The 19,742-nt window shown below is 47.6% G+C and overlaps 1 protein-coding gene across 9 annotated transcripts in view; it reads left to right on the top strand.

Moving 5' to 3' along the window:
- The window catches only part of TCF3 (transcription factor 3), a 90,443-nt gene that overhangs the window by 31,201 nt on the left and 39,500 nt on the right, over window positions 1-19,742 (top strand). For 5 of the 9 annotated variants that reach the window (XM_081895562.1, XM_081895561.1, XM_081895559.1 and 2 more), the window contains exons 4-5: window positions 16,489-16,565; window positions 17,417-17,513. In XM_081895562.1, coding sequence (XP_081751688.1) covers window positions 16,489-16,565; window positions 17,417-17,513 — 174 coding nt within the window. The remainder of the gene's footprint in view (window positions 1-16,488; window positions 16,566-17,416; window positions 17,514-19,742) is intronic. The other 4 variants (XM_081895563.1, XM_081895557.1, XM_081895558.1 and 1 more) reach the window with 3 other exon arrangements.

Raw genomic sequence — 19,742 nt, 5'->3', positions numbered from 1 at the left:
GGCTTCAGGATCTGTCCTTCCAGTGAGCACTCAGGGCTGATTTCCTTCCGAATGGAGAGGTTGGATCTTCTTGCAGTCCATGGGACTCTCCAGAGTCTCCTCCAGCACCAGAATTCAAAAGCATCCATTCTTCGGCGATCAGCCTTCTTGATGGTCCAGCTCTCACTTCCATACATCACTACTGGGAAAACCATAGGCTTGGTCTTTATTGAAGACTGTCGCGACAGGACTCCCACCTGCCACCAGGTGAATCAGGATGGAAGCCCTGAACAAAACTGCCCCCAAACCTTTATTAGCTGCTCATCCCCATGCCATACCCCCCCCAAATTACATCACTCATACATCACGGTTACATCATGAAAGGGGAGGTCTGGTGGCCGTAATCTGAGCATCCTGGACCTGCCCCATGGTTCCCCTTGCCCTCCACCAAACACCCACCAAGTGGAACAAAAAAGATATTTACATTTTTTTTATAATAATAATAATAATATTTATTGTCATTGCCCCCTCTCAGGGACAACGAAATTACTTGGCTGCTCCATCTCCCCAGATAGGGCACTCCACTCAAAATCAGAACAACTATAAAAACACTAATTAAAACAATATAATATAATACAGCAAGGAAGATTAGATGACTTTCAAAGTCCAGGTTTCCCATTCAGGGCCGAGATCGCTCTGGAGAAGAAGCTGTTCTTGAGACGGCTCGTTCTTGTCATCATCGTCCTGTATCTCCGTCCCGACGGCAGGAGCTCAAAGAGACAGTGACCAGGATGCGATGGATCTTTTACTATGTCCAGTGCCTTCCTATGGCACCTTGTGGCATAAATCTGCTCTAAGGTGGAGAGTGGGCAGCCAACAATGCTCTCTGCTGCCTTAACAACTCTGCACAACGCCATCCTGTCCTGGGTAGTACAGCTTCCGTACCACACACATAAGCCATAAGTGAGCACGCTCTCAATGGCACAGTGATAGAAGGCAAGCCTGTTTCCCAGCCAAGTTCATCCCACCCTTTTGTCTTCATCTGGGTTTGTTATTTCTGGAATGGCTACCTGTCTGGCCCTCAGGTATCAGGAGGCCAGGGATTATCACTCAGGCAGAGGGGCTGCTGAGGAGCTGAGCTCACCTGTCTATAGGAATTTCTGAAGTTTTCCCAGTGAGCCAGTACACAGATACATTGATCAGTGAATTCTTACATTTGGTATCGTGCAGCAGAGGCCCTTTGAATAGATAGGAAGAAACTGCGATGAAGTGTTTTGTGGGGACAAATCACAAAAGTCACAAAAGCGATTGTGCTGGTTTTGGTTGTGGGCTGCATGCGCATGGTATCTGCTGGAGGGGCAACCACCCCAAAAAACCTATACATAAATTCCTGCAACAAGTTGCATTTGGAACCCATTCCCAGTAGCAAAAGGGGATTTTAAACGCTGTCTGGGGGGATTTCGTCCGGCGCCTGCACCCGAGGCCCCCCAAAACAGGGTCAGCAGCCTGGTCTACCTTGCAGGAATGTTTTGAATGTGCCAGGAAGGAGGGAGAATATCCTGGGCCAGGAAAGCAGGGTGCAAATGCGGGAACGGAATAAGACCTGCAAACGGAACACGGTGCTTCTTTGCAGAGCTTCTTTGCAAGTCAAGAGAGGAGCACTCACGGTATTGTTGTGGCAACTGCAGTTTAAGAAAAACAGTCTTTAAGACAAAGGATTTCCCAGGCTGCCTGCCTGCCTCCCCCCTTTTCTTCCCACCTCCCTGTTTTCTGTTTAAAGCAGGTGGCCGCCAGGGAACAACTTTGTTTACGGAAGAAAAGAGGGCTTTTTTTCTTTCTTTCTCGCAGGGGCAAGCTTGTTTTTCTGAGCTGGGGAATAGGCCCTTTCCTGGCAAGGAGCAATTCAAATCCTTATCTCCTTTTCCTGCTCTGTGAGTCACCCGTCGGATGGCGGATAGTGACCCTGTGCCACCCCAAAGCACCTTTGCCTTGTTTGGTTTCACACCCCCCCCAAAAAATGCCAAAGTCCCTCTTGCAGGCAGGGCTTGGCTCGGCTCCTTCTCGTAAAAACGTGCTAAGATTGTAGTCCTCATGACTAGCCGATAGGATGCTGCCTTTTCCTAAATCAAACCCAATTGTCTATCAAGTTCAGAGTTCCCTGCTCTCCAGGGTTTCAGGCACTGTGGATTATTATTATTAATTGTTATTATTATTAATTATTGAGTTAATTTTCTGCCCTATACCCAGAGGATTGAACCTCAGACCTTTGCATGCAAAGCCCAAAATAAGATTCTAGTCCTCAAAGTTTGAGCTGATTCATGCAAGATTCTGCTTTGCATAGGATTTCAGTGGCAGAATCAACATACGGGGGAAATAGGGAAATTCAACAACTGGTCCCATCACCTCCTGGCAAATAGAAGGGGAAGAAATGGAGGCAGTGAGAGATTTTACTTTCTTGGGCTCCATGATCACTGCAGATGGTGGCAGCAGCCACGAAATTAAAAGTCGCCTGCTTCTTGGGAGAAAAGCGATGACAAACCTAGACAGCATCTTAAAAAGCAGAGACATCACCTTGCCAACAAAGGTCCATATAGTTCAAGCTCTGGTTTTCCCAGTAGTGATGTACGGAAGTGAGAGCTGGACCATCAAGAAGGCTGATGGCCGAAGAATGGATGCTTTTGAATTCTGGTGCTGGAGGAGACTCTGGAGAGTCCCATGGACTTCAAGAAGATCCAACCGATCAATTCTGAAGGAAATCAGCCCTGAGTGCTCACTGGAAGGACAGATCCTGAAGCTGAGGCTCCAAGACTTTGGCCACCTCATGAGGCGAGAAGACTCCCTGGAAAAGACCCTGATGTTGGGAAAGATGGAGGGCACAAGGAGAAGGGGACGACGGAGGACGAGATGGTTGGATAGTGTTTTCGAAGCTACCAGCATGAGTTTGACCAAACTGCGGGAGGCAGTGGAAGACAGGAGGGCCTGGCGTGCTCTGGTCCAGGGGGTCACCAAGAGGCGGACACCACTAAACGACTTAACAACAACAACAAAGAAGTTTCTTTGGGCGATATCCACCGTTTCCCCCACCAAAAAAAAAGCAGCACAGCTTTTTGTGTCTAGATTTTTCACTTCTTGAAATATGGCACCCCCCCTCCGAGATGAGTTTCCCATCCAATTTGAAACCAGACCGACCCCTGCTTAGCTTTGCACATTTGCTAGTGGTTTTACTGCTTTTTTGCCACTAGGTTTATTCAGAATTTTAGTTGGAGGTGCTGCAAGTCTGTGCAGACAGTATGGGGCTAGGTAGGCTGTTTTGGTATAAGTTAGGGAGAGAGGTTAAAGCTTAGCAGCTGTAAATAATAATAATTCATTCTGAAAATAGGAAAAACGTCAACCCACTTTTCCCCAGACTTACGTCCCCCCAAGCCGTCCGTTCGAAAAGCAAACTGGAAAACTTTGCAGAAAATCCCTGTTCTTAAAATCACGGATTTCTAAAAAATCCAGGTGGGGGAAACGAGGTCACACAACTTGCAAAACTGTTTCTTATTTATATATCTATGCATAGACATATGGGCAAGTATTTAATGGCTGGTTCCGTCTGGGTGTGAACGTTCTTCTTTTTGAAAAAAAGAAAACAAACCACACAATTGATTTTATTGTGTTGACTTAAAAAAAAACTCCCCCCTTTTTTTCTCAGCGGCGTTCCCCTTTGAGGTCTTTTGTTTGGTCACGTTGGGGCGACCTTGTTTTCACAGCTGCCAGGAAGTGTTTTGGGGGCTGCAGAGTTTTTCTTATTTTTAATTGTTTTCAACCCTCCGGCTTATCTGCGCTCCGTTTGTCGTCATCTCTTTCCCCCCCCCCCATCCCTCCTCTGCCAGGTTTATATTTACAGGCTGCGTCGGCTGAGCGTGGGTTTCTTCATCTTGGGGTCGCGGGTTCGAGTCTTGCGCAGGGCCAAAAGATTCCATGCATGGCAGAGGAGTGGGTTGGGTGATTCCCCTTCCAGCCTTACGATTCTGAGGTTGGTTCCATGACTTCGCAAGAGCTTGGCAGGTAGAGCGTGCGACTCCTAATCATGGGGTTAAGGGTTCGAATCCTGCCTCGGGGAAAAGAATTCCTGCATTTCAGGGGGTACCTTCTCCTCTCCCCTCCCTGCGGTTCCTCTAAGCTAAAACGCCCTAAGCGATGCAACCGTTTGAGGCAGAGACTCCTAATCTCATGGTTGCGGGTTCAAATCCTGAGTCAGGCAAAAGATTCCTGCATCGTGGGGGGCCAGATGTCCCTCATGGTCCCTGTGATTATGATTGCGATTATTATAATTATTATTATTAGTTGAATTTGCATACCGCCCTCTCCCTGCAGGTCTAAGGGTGCTCCGCGGGATAAAACCACAATATAAAAACACAAAATGCTTAATCGAAAAACCAAAAACCGCCAGTCATTCCCGCCCCCAACCCATTTTTAAAAGGCCTCCTCTTCTTGCATTTCCCCTCAAGCTCAACAGCCCCAAACACCGCAACTGTTTTGAGCCGGGTTGTGGGTTCAAGTCTTGCGTTGGTCAAAATATTCCTGCATTGCATTGAGTTAGACTAGATGACTCTGGGGTTCCCTTCCCGTTCTTGGTACGATCTGCGTCAAATTTTGCCTCCACCCCCTGGCTTTCTCCTCCCTATAAAAGAAAAAGTTTTCTTCCCAAATCTAAAAATCTGGGTGGGGCCAGTGGGTGGGGCCAAGCCGGACAGTGTGGGGTGCAGCCCGGTGGGGGGTGGACCCCATTTAAGCTGCCTCACCCCCGGATCTTAGTTAGCTTTCTCACTCTAAGGAGATCTGGGTTCGAATCTGCTGCCCAGCCAACAACTCACTTGGCAACCTTCCTGCGGTTCCTCGCCTGCCTGGTCTGCTTTGCAGGGCTGGCATGCAGGTGTTGATGTCGTTTAGTCGTGTCCGACTCTTCATGACCCCCTGGACAAGAGCACGCCAGGCCCTCCTGTCTTCCACTGCCTCCCACAGTTTGGTCAAACTCATGCTGGTCACTTCGAGAACACTGTCCCACCATCTCGTCCTCTGTCGTCCCCTTCTCCTTGCGCCCTCCATCTTTCCCAACATCAGGGTCTTTTCCAGGGAGTCTTCTCTTCTCATGAGGTGGCCAAAGTCTTGGAGCCTCAGCTTCAGGATCTGTCCTTCCAGTGAGCACTCAGGGCTGATTTCCTTCCGAATGGAGAGGTTTGATCTTCTTGCAGTCCATGGGACTCTCAAGAGTCTCCTCCAGCACCAGAATTCAAAAGCATCAGTTCTACGGTGATCAGCCTTCTTGATGGTCCAGCTCTCACTTCCATACATCACTACTGGGAAAACCAGAGCTTGAACTATACGGACCTTTGTAGGCAAGGTGATGTCTCTGCTTTTTAAGATGCTGTCTAGGTTTGTCATTGCTTTTCTCCCAAGAAGCAGGCGTCTTTTAATTTCGTGACTCCTGTCACCATCTGCAGTGATCATGGAGCCCAAGAAAGTCAAATCTCTCACTGCCTCCATTTCTTCCCCTTCTATTTGCCAGGAGGTGATGGGACCAGTGGCCATGATCTTCGTTTTTGATGTTGAGCTTCAGAACATATTTTGCGCTCTCCTCTTTCACCCTCATTAAAAGGTTCTTTAATTCCTGCAGGGAGCGATACCTTATTTTCCACACTATGAGAATGTGATTTATTTATTCTTTAAAAGGCAGTCTTTTGCTGTTTTTCGCTGTTGGTTCAGAATGGGATTTTGAGCCGTACGTCTAACCGATCGCTGGAACCGAGCCCAAATTGCTGCCAGATATCGTCTCCGGCATTTGGCTGAACTTTGCTGTAGGGATTTCAAAGGGAGGAGGCCGGCGTTGTGTCGTGCGGAAAGGGAATCGAGTCGGGGAGGCTAGGTCTGCTCTCGAGTAGAACCTTATTGCAGCTTTCCCCATAAATCCGTACTCGGTTGCCCCCTTATCCCGTGAAAAACATGCAGAAAATACTCCCTGCTAAGAAAGAGCGTAACGGAATACGATTCGAAACAGCGGCACTTAATTGCACATTAATCCAATTAAAATGGTTTCGTTTAATTAATTCAACGGAACTGATGGACTTGATCCAGCGATAGCAAGCTTTGCAGAATCCGGGAGTTAGTATTTTTGCAATTCCAGCCCCTCCTCCCAGTTATGCCAGTGCCCACACTGGGAGCCACTGGTCTGCGGTTTAGTTCGTGAACGGCTTCTTTCCGGAGATCCGTGATTCGCCCCAGGCGAGCAGCTGCATTAAACCTCTGGCTTGGAGCTCGCTTAGGGCTGCCCGGCCCGATTCTGCGCTTTCAGACTCCCAAGCAACTCTCTCAGAAGGTTATCTCCAAAAAGACCCACTGTGGTGTTTCTTCCCATCTTCAGAAGTTCTCTCGCAGGCGAGGCAGGGCCCCTTACTCTTGAGTAGGTGCCGTTTCAGTGCAGGTGGGACTTTGCTGCTGAGTTAAAGGCCCTGCCAATCCGTCGTGTGGTCTGTGCAGTTTTCCCCTTTTCGTCTTTCCAGCAAAGTATTGAATGGTGCTTCTTTGTGAATCTGTGCTTAATAATAATAATAATAATAATAATAATAATAATAATAATAATAATATTTATAGCCCGCTTATCTGCCTGGTGGGACGTGGGAGGCACTGTGGGTTAAACCCCAGAGCCTAGGGCTTGCTGATCGGAAGGTCGGCGGATCGAATCCCCGCAATGACGGGGTGAGCTCCCGTTGCTCGGTCCCTGCTCCTGCCAACCTAGCAGTTCGAAAGCACGCCAGTGCAAGTAGATAAATAGGTACCGCTCCGGCGGGAAGGTAAACGGCGTTTCTGTGCGCTGCTCTGGTTCGCCAGAAGCGGCTTAGTCCTGTTGGCCACATGACCCGGAAGCTGTACGCCGGCTCCCTTGGCCAGTAAAGTGAGATGAGCGCCGCAACCCCAGAGTCTGCCACAACTGGACCTAATGGTCAGGGGTCCCTTTACCTTTACCTTTAGGTCTAAACCCCAGAGCCTAGGACTTGCCGATCAGAAGGTCGGCAGTTCGAATCCCCGTGACAGGGTGAGCTCCCATTGCTCAGTCCCTGCTCCTGCCAACCTAGCAGTTTGAAAGCACAACAAAGTGCAAGTAGATCAATAGGTACCACTCCGGTGGGAAATTAAACGGCATTTCCATGCGCTGCTCTGGTTCGCCAGAAGCGGCTTAGTCCTGCTGGCCACATGACCCGGAAGCTGTACGCCAGCTCCCTCGGCCAGTAAAGCGAGATGAGCGCCGCAACCCCAGAGTTGGCCATGACTGGACCTAATGGTCAGGGGTCCCTTTACCTTTATCTGCCTGTGTTTCCCCAGCCATTTTTGCAAGCGCAAATGTTTGTTATCATCATAATCATCATCACTTTTATACCGTCTTTCTATTTTACAATACCCAAGGCGGTTTACAAGCGGAAGAAATAAAGAATATACCTTGTAACAATTGAATGCAATGCAAAAACGTGATAATAAAACACAACTTTAAAATAAGCAACTTCCATCAAAAAGTAACATTCGGCAATCATTAGAATAGTACAGGATAACAATATCCATGTATAAAAATTAAACAGAAATTCAACTCTTGACAATTACAAGAAATAATTTCGGGACTGCAATCCATAAAAGTACGGCAACGATGCAAATTGAGAAGCGAAGACTAGAGAATGGGGCAAGGCAGGTGGAGTAAAGCCTTGCCTGATGAAGTCTTTATTATTATTATTATTATTATTATTATTATTATTATTATTATTAATTTATTAATTAATCACCCACCCTCTGTATTAAGGCTCCGCAGGCGGTTCCCAGCCATTAAAAACCACAATGTTAAAAACACTTTTATTACGACTTAACGATCGCAGAAATCGGGTTTTTGTCCTCAAAATATACATCTCAGGTGCCGAAAGCCAGGTACACAGAGACGCGATTGAAATTATTCAACAAACCTTGCGAATCGGGTGAAATTCAGCCGAAAAGGCAACTTATCCTGGCTTCTCCAGTCTCGCTCTCAAGATGCAGTTTCAGCTTGTTTTCCATGACTCTTGTGAGATTTTGCTCCTTGCAAACAGCTGGAACCCCGCAAATATTGAGAAGAAACCTGATTTCCAGTGGGGATGGAATGATTTCTGTTGCAACTGTATATGGGCCTGTCTGTTAAAGGTAAAGGTAAAGGGACCCCTGACCGTTAGGTCCAGTCGTGGCTGACTCTGGGGTTGCGGCGCTCATCTCGCTTTACTGGCCGAGGGAGTCGGCGTCCAGCTTCCGGGTCATGTGGCCAGCAGGACTAAGCCGCTTCTGGCGAACCAGAGCAGCGCACGGAAACGCCGTTTACCTTCCCGCCGGAGCGGTACCTATTTATCTACTTGCACTTTGACGTGCTTTCGAACTGCTAGGTGGGCAGGAGCAGGGACCGAGCAACGGGAGCTCACCCCGTCATTGCGGGGATTCGAACCGCCGACCTTCTGATCAGCAAGTCCTAGGCTCTGTTGTTTAACCCACAGCGCCACCCGCGTCCCAGTGAGGCCCGTCTGTTGCAACCTGTTTAATTACTATTTGCCGACATTCCGTTTTCCTGTTTACCGTTCGATTCGGATCGATGGTGGAATGTTGCTTTGTTCGCCGTAAGCGGTTTATGTCAAAGTTATTGCGGCTTTTTACATTGCGTCGTTACTATTCATGTCCAGTGTTTTATTACGTTTTTATACGTGTTGGTAGCTGCCCAGAGTGGCTGGGCCAACCCAATAAGATGGACGGGATATAGGAAAAAATATCATTATTGTAACCTGATTGTCCGGGATGGAGTATAGAGGGAAAACAACTTTGCTGCTCATGACGAAGGCTAAACCTAATTATCGGCCGGCTTCTTTTATTGATTCCCCCGCCCTTCCCAAATCTCGCTCGGCACCGTCTCTCTCCCCCCCCCCCCCGATTCCAGCTCCGATTAGCCACTTAAAAGCAGCTTAATAGGGAAGTGTTTATCATGGCAGCTGTCTGCTACCTTCGTTTAAATCAAATTATCCTCCCCACCTGCCTTTGGGGTCTCTCCCCCTTTAAGGGGGGTCAAAACACCCCAGGAATCTGAACAAAACTCAGATCTCTCTGCTGAACATCTGCCGTGCGTCTATTTTAAGTTTCGCGAAAGATCCACGCGTCTCCCATGTGCTGTGCGCAATTCTCCGGCGCTTGTGGCCCCGAAGGACATCCTCAAAAGCTTGGCCAGCCGCGAAAGGACAGAAAATGCAGTTTTTGTGTGTGTGTTTTAAATTGTGAATGGCCGGGTGGATCTGCACTTCCGCCTTCTGGCCAGCTTCCTTGGAGGGGGCGCTCAAGAGCAACCAGCAGTGGAATCATAGAGTTGGGACCCCGAGGGTCATGCAGCCCAACCCAGGGTGGGATCTCAGTACCCAATACCCAGCTCTACTGCTCTTTTAAATCAGAACCAGTAAAGGCAGTGAAGGTCCTGTGTGAGTGTCTGGAGGCGGTTGGAGGATGGATGGCGGCTAACAGATCGAGGTTGAATCCTGACAAGACAGAAGGACTGTTTTGGGGGGACAGAGGGCTGGCAGGTGTGGAGGACTCCCTGGTCCTGAGTGGGGTCACTGTTCCCCTGAAGGACCAGGTGCGCAGCCTGGGGGTCATTTTGGACTCACCGCTGTCCATGGAGGCGCAGGTCAGTTCTGTGTCCAGGGCAGCTCTATCTGGTACGCAGGATGAGATCCTCCCTGCCCGCAGACTGTCCTTCCAGAGTGGTGCATGCTCTGGTTATCTCCCGCTTGGACTACTGCCATGCGCTCTCCGTGGGGCAGCCTTTGAAGGTGACCCGGAAACTACAACTAATCCAGAATGTGGCAGCCAGACTGGGGACTGGGAGTGGAGACCACATAACACTGGTCCTGAAAGACCTACATTGGCTCCCAGGATGTTTCCAAGCACAATTCAAAGTGTTGGTGCTGACCTTTAAAGCCCTAAATGGCCCTATATCCTGAAGGAGTGTCTCCACCCCCTATCTTTTTTTAAAATAGCCCAGAGATGCATTTTAAATAAAAGGACACATTCTACTCATGTAAAAACACGCTGATTCCCGGACCATCCCCGGGCCGGATTGAGAAGGCGATTGGGCCGGATCTGGCCCCTGAGCCTTAGGTTGCCTACTCCTGGTTTAAGGAGCCTAGGCTATGCATATGAGTTTCTAACCCTGGTTAGGAGGGCCACTGACGAGGTGGGAGTTGTGAATGTAAGAATGCAATTCGGTTAAGCAATGCGGAGGCAAGGGGAGGCCACCATGGCTAGTGGAAATGTTGGAGGAGATGGAATAGGACGTCCCTATTTTCAGGGGAGAAACGTTGGAGGGGATGGAATAGGACGTCCCTATTTTCAGGGGAGAAACGTTGGAGGGGATGGAATAGGACATCCCTATTTTCAGGGGAGAAATATTGGAGGGGATGGAATAGGACGTCCCTCTTTTCAGGGGAGAAACGTTGGAGGGGATGGAATAGGACATCCCTATTTTCAGGGGAGAAATGTTGGAGGGGATGGAATAGGACGTCCCTATTTTCAGGGGAGAAATATTGGAGGGGATGGAATAGGACGTCCCTCTTTTCAGGGGAGAAACGTTGGAGGGGATGGAATAGGACGTCCCTATTTTCAGGGGAGAAATATTGGAGGGGATGGAATAGGACGTCCCTATTTTCACAGGAGAAACGTTGGAGGGGATGGAATAGGACGTCCCTATTTTCAGGGGAGAAACGTTGGAGGGGATGGAATAGGACGTCCCTATTTTCAGGGGAGAAACGTTGGAGGGGATGGAATAGGACGTCCCTATTTTCAGGGGAGAAATATTGGAGGGGATGGAATAGGACGTCCCTATTTTCACAGGAGAAACGTTGGAGGGGATGGAATAGGACGTCCCTATTTTCACAGGAGAAACGTTGGAGGGGATGGAATAGGACGTCCCTATTTTCAGGGGAGAAACGTTGGAGGGGATGGAATAGGACGTCCCTCTTTTCAGGGGAGAAACGTTGGAGGGGATGGAATAGGACGTCCCTATTTTCAGGGGAGAAATGTTGGAGGCTATATGAATATTGAAATGGAATTTGCACGTTACTGATAGTCTTATTCTCCAGGAATTTTAAGAGTCGCAAGGGACCCAAGTTTTCTATTTTCTAACCCTCATTTGAAGCCATCGAGGTTATTGGCCATCCCTGCCTCTTGTGGCAGGGAGTTCCATAGTCTAACTCTGCAGAAAGAATTCCTCCTTTTGATTTGTTCTGAACCTCCCGGCGTTCAACTTCCTTGGCTGACCCAGAGTTCGAGTCTTACGACAAAGGGAAAAAGAAGTCTGTCTGTCTCTCTCCGTCTGTCCACTTTCTCCAAACAGTAGACGGCGGGTTTGCATGCGAGTTTTGCAGCGCCAAAACCCTTAAATGGGGTTGGGGGGAGGGCACACTTTCCCCCCCGACAAGCTACATTTTATATTATTAGTACGTATTTAATTAGAACACGAACACACGAATGCTTTATGAATATTCATGATCGGGGTTATTAAAATGCATAATTAATCTGTGGGGTCTCTCTCTCTTTCTCTCTTTCCCCCGTTTTAATAACTCTATTAACGTAGCCAGGGTGGGAGGGAGAAAGGGAGCCCTCTGTTATTGTCAATTCCTGCTGACCGGACAGGACGTGGCGTTTAGAAGCCATCGTATTTTTTAATTTCACTGGTCTCTGCTTAAAGAAAAATACTGATTTTTATCAACAGTGGACCATCTAGCTAGATATGGGACACGGGTGGTGCTGTGGGTTAAACCACAGAGCCTAGGACTTGCCGATCAGAAGGTCGGCGGTTCGAATCCCCGCAATGACGGGGTGAGCTCCCGTTGCTCGGTCCCTGCTCCTGCCAATCTAGCAGTTCGAAAGCACCTCAAAGTGCAAGTAGATAAATAGGTACCAGTCCGGCGGGAAGGTAAACGGCGTTTCCGTGCGCTGCTCTGGTTCGCCAGAAGCGGCTTAGTGCTGCTGGCCACATGACCCAGAAGCTGTATGCCGGCTCCCTCGGCCAATAAAGCGAGATGAGCGCCGCAACCCCAGAGTCGGCCACGACTGGACCTAATGGTCAGGGGTCCCTTTACCTTTATGTAGCTAGTTAGGTTTTTATTCAGAGAAGACATGCCGGAAGAAAATAATCCATGCCTGCTTATTTCAGCAATAATAATAATAATATCAATCAATGAAATACCTTTATTGGCATTGCAGTCTAAAATGTTTCAAGTAACTGGAATAATTTAAAAGACACGGGTGAAGCTGTCAAGGGTTATAAGGCCACACGATGGTTGCATGCATTTGCATATTCTGCTGTGTCCTGTCTATTTTCCACACGGTTAGCGTGTGGTCTAAACCACAGAGCCTAGGACCTGCCAATCAGAAGGTCGGCGGTTCGAATCCCCACGACGGGGTGAGCTCCCATTGTTCCGTCCCAGCTCCTGCCAACCTAGCAGTTCGAAAGCACCTCAAAGTGCAAGTAGATAAATAGGTCCCGCTCCGGCGGGAAGGTAAACGGTGTTTCCGTGCGCTGCTCTGGTTTGCCAGAAGCGGCTTAGTCCTGCTGGCCACATGACCCGGAAGCTGTACGACGGCTCCCTCGGCCAATAAAGCGAGATGAGCGCCGCAACCCCAGAGTCGGCCACGACTGGACCTAATGGTCAGGGGTCCCTTTACCTTTGCCTTTAATCGTAATTGAGGAGCAGGCTTTCGTGCCATCAGATTTTGTTGGGTTGCAGCGGACAGTTTCGAAACTGGTTTGGGGGTTTATTTGAATATCAGAGCAGCCTTGTGTGCGAGGGTTCTAGTTCATTATAAAGAGACGGGCAGTGGCATTTTTGCTTTATTTCCCACAGTGCCCTCCCTCTAAGGTTGGCCGGCGTGTGTTGTGCCCGGTTCCTTTTCAAGCCGCCTCCGTTTAATGTGTGAGCGTTTGCATGGAGAATATTCTGTTGTTGATGTTCCTCAAATTCGCACGTGACACCAAACTGGAAGGGGGCGCAAAAAGACGGAACCGGCATTCAAGGCGACCTTAACAGATAGGAGAACTGGGCCGAAGCTAAAAATGTGCATTTCAATAGGGATAAATGTCAGGTTTTGCACCAAGGCAAGAAGAACCAGATCCACAAATATAGGATAGGGGGAACCGGGAACTGGATCTGGGGGTCTTGATGGACCACAAGCCAAACATAAATCAGTGTGATGCAGCAGAAAAAATAAATAAAAACTAATGAAGTTCTAGGCTGCATCCACGGAAGTCTAGTGTCCAGATCATAGGAATTAATTTTTGTTGTTGTTTAGTCGTTTAGTCGTCTCTGCCGCTTCGTGACCCCCTGGACCAGAGCATGCCAGGCCCTCCTGTCTTCCACTGCCTCCCGCAGTTGGGTCAAACTCATGCTGGTCCTTTTGAGAACACAGTCCCACCATCTCGTCCTCTGTCGTCCCCTTCTCCTTGTGCCCTCCATCTTTCCCAACATCAGGGTCTTTTCCAGGGAGTCTTCTCTTCTCCTGAGGGGGCCAAAGTCTTGGAGCCTCAGCTTCAGGATCTGTCCTTCCAGTGAGCACTCAGGGCTGATTTCCTTCCGAATGGAGAGGTTGGATCTTCTTGCAGTCCATGGGACTCTCAAGCGTCTCCTCCAGCACCAGAATTCAAAAGCATCCATTCTTCGGCCATCAGCCTGCTTGATGGTCCAGCTCTCCCTTCCATACATCACTTCTTGGAAAACCAGAGCTTTAACTATACGGACCTTTGTTGGCAAGGTGATGTCTCTTCTTTTTACGCAGAATTACTAGTCCCGCTCTATTCTGCCTTGGTCAGACCACACCTTCCAGTTCTGGGCAGCACAATTTAAGATGGATGTTGACAAGCTGGAAGGTGGGCAGAGGAGGGAGACTGAGATGATCAAAGTTCTGGAAACTGAGCCTGATGAGGAACGGTCGAAGGAGCTGGGGATGTTTACCCTGGGAAAGAGGAGATAGCAATATGAGCTGTCACGTGGGAGAGGGAGCAAGCTTGTTTCCTCTGGCTCCCGAGGGTAGGACTCGAACTCGTGGCTTCGAGCGATGAGAAGGGAGATTCCAGCTCAACATCTGGAAACTTTCTGGCAGTCAGAGCTGTTCTGACACCCGGTGGCGGATTTTAAGCAGAAGTTTGAATGGCCCTCTATCCTGGATGCTTTCGCTGAGATTCCTGCATTGCAGGGGGTTGGAATAGATGGCCGCTGGGGTTCCCTTTCACAGTTCCATGATTCTATCATTTGACCCGCTCCTTTAACTGGTCCTCTGTGTCGGCATGTAGGATCTGTAAGCTCCTTGCGGACAGAGGACCCTGTCCATTGACCCGGCTGTATAGTGATTTACAGAAGCTTTTCTACGGCTCACAAATCCTGCTTTTTTATTAGCGGGTTTTGTCAATTTCACGTTTTCGGCCGACGCAGATTAAACTCTTCTAGAACGGAGCGTCAAAAAAGGGGGGGTCACCAGGGGGTGGGAGGGATTAAATGGCACATTTTTCAGAGCAGAAGTTATTGTCGGTGGCGACAGGAATGCACAGCTAGCCCCTCCGAAAAAAAAACCACTATCCCAAGTCGCATTAACATCTTTTTTTCCGCCACCGCGATTCCGCAAAGTAATCACATTGGAGAGAGCAGGGATTGGGGGGAAAAGGAGGAGCGGGGTATTTTTTTATTTTTTATTTTTTGATTAGGAAACAAAATCTAAATGAGGGTTATGAATATTCATTAGGCGTGGAGATTAATATGCATAATTATGCAAATTAGACAGCAATTAAACACCGATTCTCCAGGGAAATGATTAACACAAAAGGCTGCGGAATGGAAGCCTTGCAATTTTGAAAGAAGTTTCTGGTTAAATGAACAGTGAGGGGAGATGGGGAAGGCTGCGATTCACATAATAATAAGATGGAAAGGGGGGTCGGGAAACGATTCGCACAATGGGGTGTTTTTGTGTGTGAGTACGGCGTTGCACTTTTGCACACCCAGCCTTGCACACTCGCACCGGGGGCGTGCATCAAAGACATGCATGCACAGTGCGATACCTTGGTTCTCAAACTTAATCCGTTCCGGAAATCCCGTTCCAAAACCAAAGCGTCCCAAAACCAAGGTAGCGCTTAAAGTCATGCAAAACGGATCGATTTTTAAAAACAACCCCTAAAACAGCGATTGAACATGAAATATATTATCTAACGACACCATTGATCCATAAAATGAAAGCAAGAATCAATAAGGCAATATTGGAGATGATAAAAATTAAAAAAGCTTTTTTTTCTTCACCTGCACTGATGACGGCCATTGCTTGGATGGTTTTTTTTAAATCCATTTTTGCAATCAATCAATCAGTAGCTGAACTGGGTTCCGCACAGTCTCAAAAACCAAATGCACCGAAAAAGGCTCAAAAACAAAAGCGCAAAATAAATAGCAAAAACAAAAGCGCCAAACTTAATCCATTCTGGAAGTCCGTTTGACTTCCGAAATGTTCGGAAACCGAGGCACGGCTTCTGATTGGCGCAGGCGCCCCGGAAACAATAGCCGACAGCCGCGTCGGACGTTCGGCTTCCGAAAAACGTTCGACAACCGGAATACTCACTTCCGGGTTTTCGGCGTTTGAGTACCAAGGTACCACTGCAACACCATAAAATGGGCCCATCTTCCTGTAGGAAACTGCCCTGTTAGACCATTGTGTCCCTCCAGGTTGGCAGCATCTCTCCCGCTTTTCGGGCCACGGACATTTTCCGTCCGATCTGGATGCGCCGGGATTCGAACCCGGCGCACGGGCTCTGCCCATTCGGCCCCCTCGCCTCTGCCCGTCGGGTTGTGCTCCCCAGCTGGGCAAGTTGAGGAGGGCAGAAAGCTAGCAGCCCAGGGCGTGGGCCAAAAGAGTCTGTTTCTGGGGGAATACGAAACCACTGGTACCATAACAATTCGGGGAGAAAAAATTCAATTTAACCAAATTAAGTGTGGGGCAACTCCCCCCCTCCAATATTTTGTTTCGGGTGTTGTTTTTTCAGAAGGCTACTGAAAATAATATGGATTTAACTAAAGTTGGGAAGTTCGCTGTTCTCCCCACCCCGCCTCTCCCCTCTTTTCTGTCGTTTGAACGCAAAATAGAACCTTTTCCCCACCCTGACACCCTGACTTTCTGCATGCAATTCCAACCCATGATGGAATTTAAAAATCTATCATCCAGTTCCGCTCTGAAGCTGAGTATCCCTGCATGGGAACATTGCAAAACAGGAAAAAGTCTCTTTATCCTCTCTTAAACATCCAAATATTGCTCTGTTTGTGGAAGGAAAGCGGTTTTAGCTTCAGGAGAACACTGTCTTTGTACGATGGGACTGCTTATCAAAACTGATTCCTTTAAATAAGAATAAGAATAATTTCCTGGGCTTGTTTAATTTTTATTTCCCCCCTTCTCCAGCAGGTTTGGACGAGCGGCCGGCCTCTGGGTCCTGGACAGCAGGAGATCAGAATAACTCCACATTTGACCAAGTCAGGGTAAGGATAATTAGAAAAACCACTTTGAAATAGAGCAAAAAATATTAATAATCTCTTGTTTTTTGAGAATCATTTTTTTGGGAGGGTTGCAAATAGAGGTGCATGCAATTGAATGAACGAATCTTTATTTGTGTCAGCCATAGTAATAAAACAACAATACTATATAAAAAGAATAGAAAGAACAGGTCAAATCACTAGTCAGTAAGACTTGATATAAATCAATTTTTTTTTACAGAAAGACTCAGCCTTGCTGGTCTACTCTTAATACTGACAACCAGATGGAGGTTTCATTTTTGGAATAATAAATTTCCAGACTAGTTTTTACAGTTATATAAAAAATTTAGTGATTTGGTGATATGATTAGCAATACAGAAGGCAGATAATTATGAAATTATGGCGAGGTTTAATAAGTTAAAATGTGTATATTCGGACGACTTTTTCTGCTGTACTTTATCAGAAGGAGAAAAATCATCGTTTCGTGAATAACAATTTGGACAATTTATTTAACTAAAACGATAACTTTGTAGCATATGTTTGTTAACTGATGTGGTTAAACGATTATATCTTAGAATGAAATCAATAATAATAATAATAAACTTAGAGATTTAGCACGCATGAAAAGCTTAAAACAAACCTTTATTTTCTGATGGACTATAATGCAACTTAAACAGAAAATCTTTCAAAAGATTTCCCCCCCCCAAAAAAAAGCATTTTATTTAAAAAATCTGATTTATTTATTTTTTTAAAAATCCGATTTATTTATTTATTCAATCATTGATTTTTACCCACCCTGTGGCTTTTGTTTTTAAAGGACCCGCTCCTACAATATTTTCTTTCTCCTTTTCTTCCAGCAGGGCTACGGCGAGGGCTCCCACTACGGCGAGCACAGAGAACTCCCATCCCATAATAGCCTATCTTCGTCATCATTCCTGGGGTCTGGGATCGTAGGTGAGAGCCGCTGCATTGGCGGGGAAAACCTTCCTGCTCCCAAATTTCTCGCCGGAGGTGCATCGCGATGCGGGGTGGGCTAGATGTCCGCTGGGGTGTCCCAAACTTTATTTTTCAAAGCAGTAGCTGCTGCCAGCCCGTGCGGACACCACTAAAGTCAATGGGACATTTCGTACAGCGAGCATCACAGGCCAGAGCTGGCTTTCTGTGTTCGGGGTTGCAGAGGGCGGTCGCTTCTGGCATGCTGGGTCGGCTCTGCGTTTCATTTTGTGTACGGGACGGGAGAACAAGGGCACCTCTGAGCATGTGCCGAGTGCCGGAACGAGCTTTTTCGGTACCGGGGTGGCTGCTTTCGCACACAGAGCCGGGAGGGCTGTGGCCGGACAGCTTGAGTTTTGGGATTCGAACCCGCGCCCTAGTCTGCCGCCCTAACCTCTAAACCACATGCGTGGGATCCACAAAGATAGGGAATAATAATAGTAATAATAATAATAAATTTATATCCCGCCCTCCCCAGCGGAAGCTGGGCTCAGAGCGGCTAACAACGGTAAAAATAACATAAAATTATAATGGATTAATTGAAATACATTCTAAAATAAATTCATTCCAAAATCAATTCAATAATAATAAAATTTAATTTCATTTTATTATTTTAATAGGGCGGTTCACAAAAAACTTTTTGATTGAAAATGCCTGCTCCAAACCTAGGGATTATATAGCTATATCTGAAATTTCCATGCATATCAGTTAATATCTTGACTCCCCCTCCGCAAAAATAGCTCTTTACTTTGCCGTTTTCCTGTCGTGAAGGCCGAAATTTCAGTTCAGTGGAGGAGGGGTCAAGATATTAACCGATATGCATGAAATTTCAGATCTATATAATCCCTAGTGTAGTAAAATAAGACCTTTGGAACAGGCGTTTAATATAAAAACAAACCCACAATTTTTTATGAACCGCCCTAATGGGGAACCCCAAAGTGAATTTTTGGGGGGGGAGTCACCTTTGTCCATCTTTGACCGGCCGCAACAAGTTGCATCCTGCCCTTCCCCTCTTCCGAAACGCCCCCCTTGAGTCTGAGACCCTGCTAATCCCTGCAAATCCGGGTGTTTTGGGGGGGGAGAGAGAGGGAAGGCCGAGGGGGGGTGTCTGTTAATTCACCCGCGCCGATAAATAAATAGATGCCAATCAAATCTCCATTCATCCCTTTTGCAAAATTGCATACCTGCAAACGAATCGGCGGGTTTGGGGTTTTATTTTATTGGGTGGGGGGTTGCGAATAGCGGTTAACGAGTCTGGGAGCCGATAAGCCCTGGGCGGATCGTTATTTCTAGCAATTAACTCCTTTTCCGAAAAGACCCGGCCTGCTAATCTAGTTGGCGTTGTGATCCGCTACCGTATTGGACAATGTTTTTTAATCGGTTCAGGCTGACCAAGACCCACACACACGGCCTGCCCCCCCACCACGCCAATCGCTGCCTTTAATCTCTTCCACCTTATCTCGCCTCCTTCCTCTCTAGCCGCTCCCCCCCAAAAAAATTGCATTTTAATACAATTATTGCAGTGTTGGCCAATTCCCAAGAGACCGCGATCTACTCACAGAGTTCAAAACTGGCAGTGATCTGGGGGTTCGGGGATCACAGTTGCTGAGCTTTTTTTAGCAAGGAAAACCCTGTTTTTAGGGGTTAAAGTTGTTGCGCTTGAGGAGAGCCAGTGATCTACTAGTGATCTGCCATAGACGTCCCATGATCTACCAGTAGATCAAGGTCTATCTGTTGGACGCGCCGGAATGATTGGATCCAGACATTTTCCATTCTGGTTCCTGGAACCTGGGGCAAACATGTCGGCTGTGGGTTTTGCGCCTACTTTTCTTAACCGCGGTTTAGCGTTAACCCTGGTTTGGTTTTAAAAAATAGATATTCAGATGATCCGGACATTTTTCGTTCTGGTCCCTGGGACCCTGAGAAAATGTATCAGTTCTAGGTTTTGCACCTTCTTTTCTTAACCATGGTTTAGCTGGTGGAGAGAGATGTTCAGACATTTCTCAGTCTGGACCCTGGGCAAATTCGTCAGCTCTGGGTTTTGCGCCTGCTTTTCTGAACCGTGGTTTAGCTGAGAGAGGGGAGAGAGCAGCTGGGAGAGGGGAGAGAGAGAGAGAGCAAGAGAGAGATGTTCAGACATTTTTCATTCTGGTCCCTGGGACCCTGAGCAAATGCGTCAGCTCTGGGTTT

The sequence above is a fragment of the Podarcis melisellensis genome (genome assembly GCF_964234715.1).
Source record: "Podarcis melisellensis genome assembly, chromosome: 18".
NCBI lineage: Eukaryota > Metazoa > Chordata > Lepidosauria > Squamata > Lacertidae > Podarcis > Podarcis melisellensis.
This window is presented reverse-complemented; position numbering and strand designations above follow the sequence as displayed.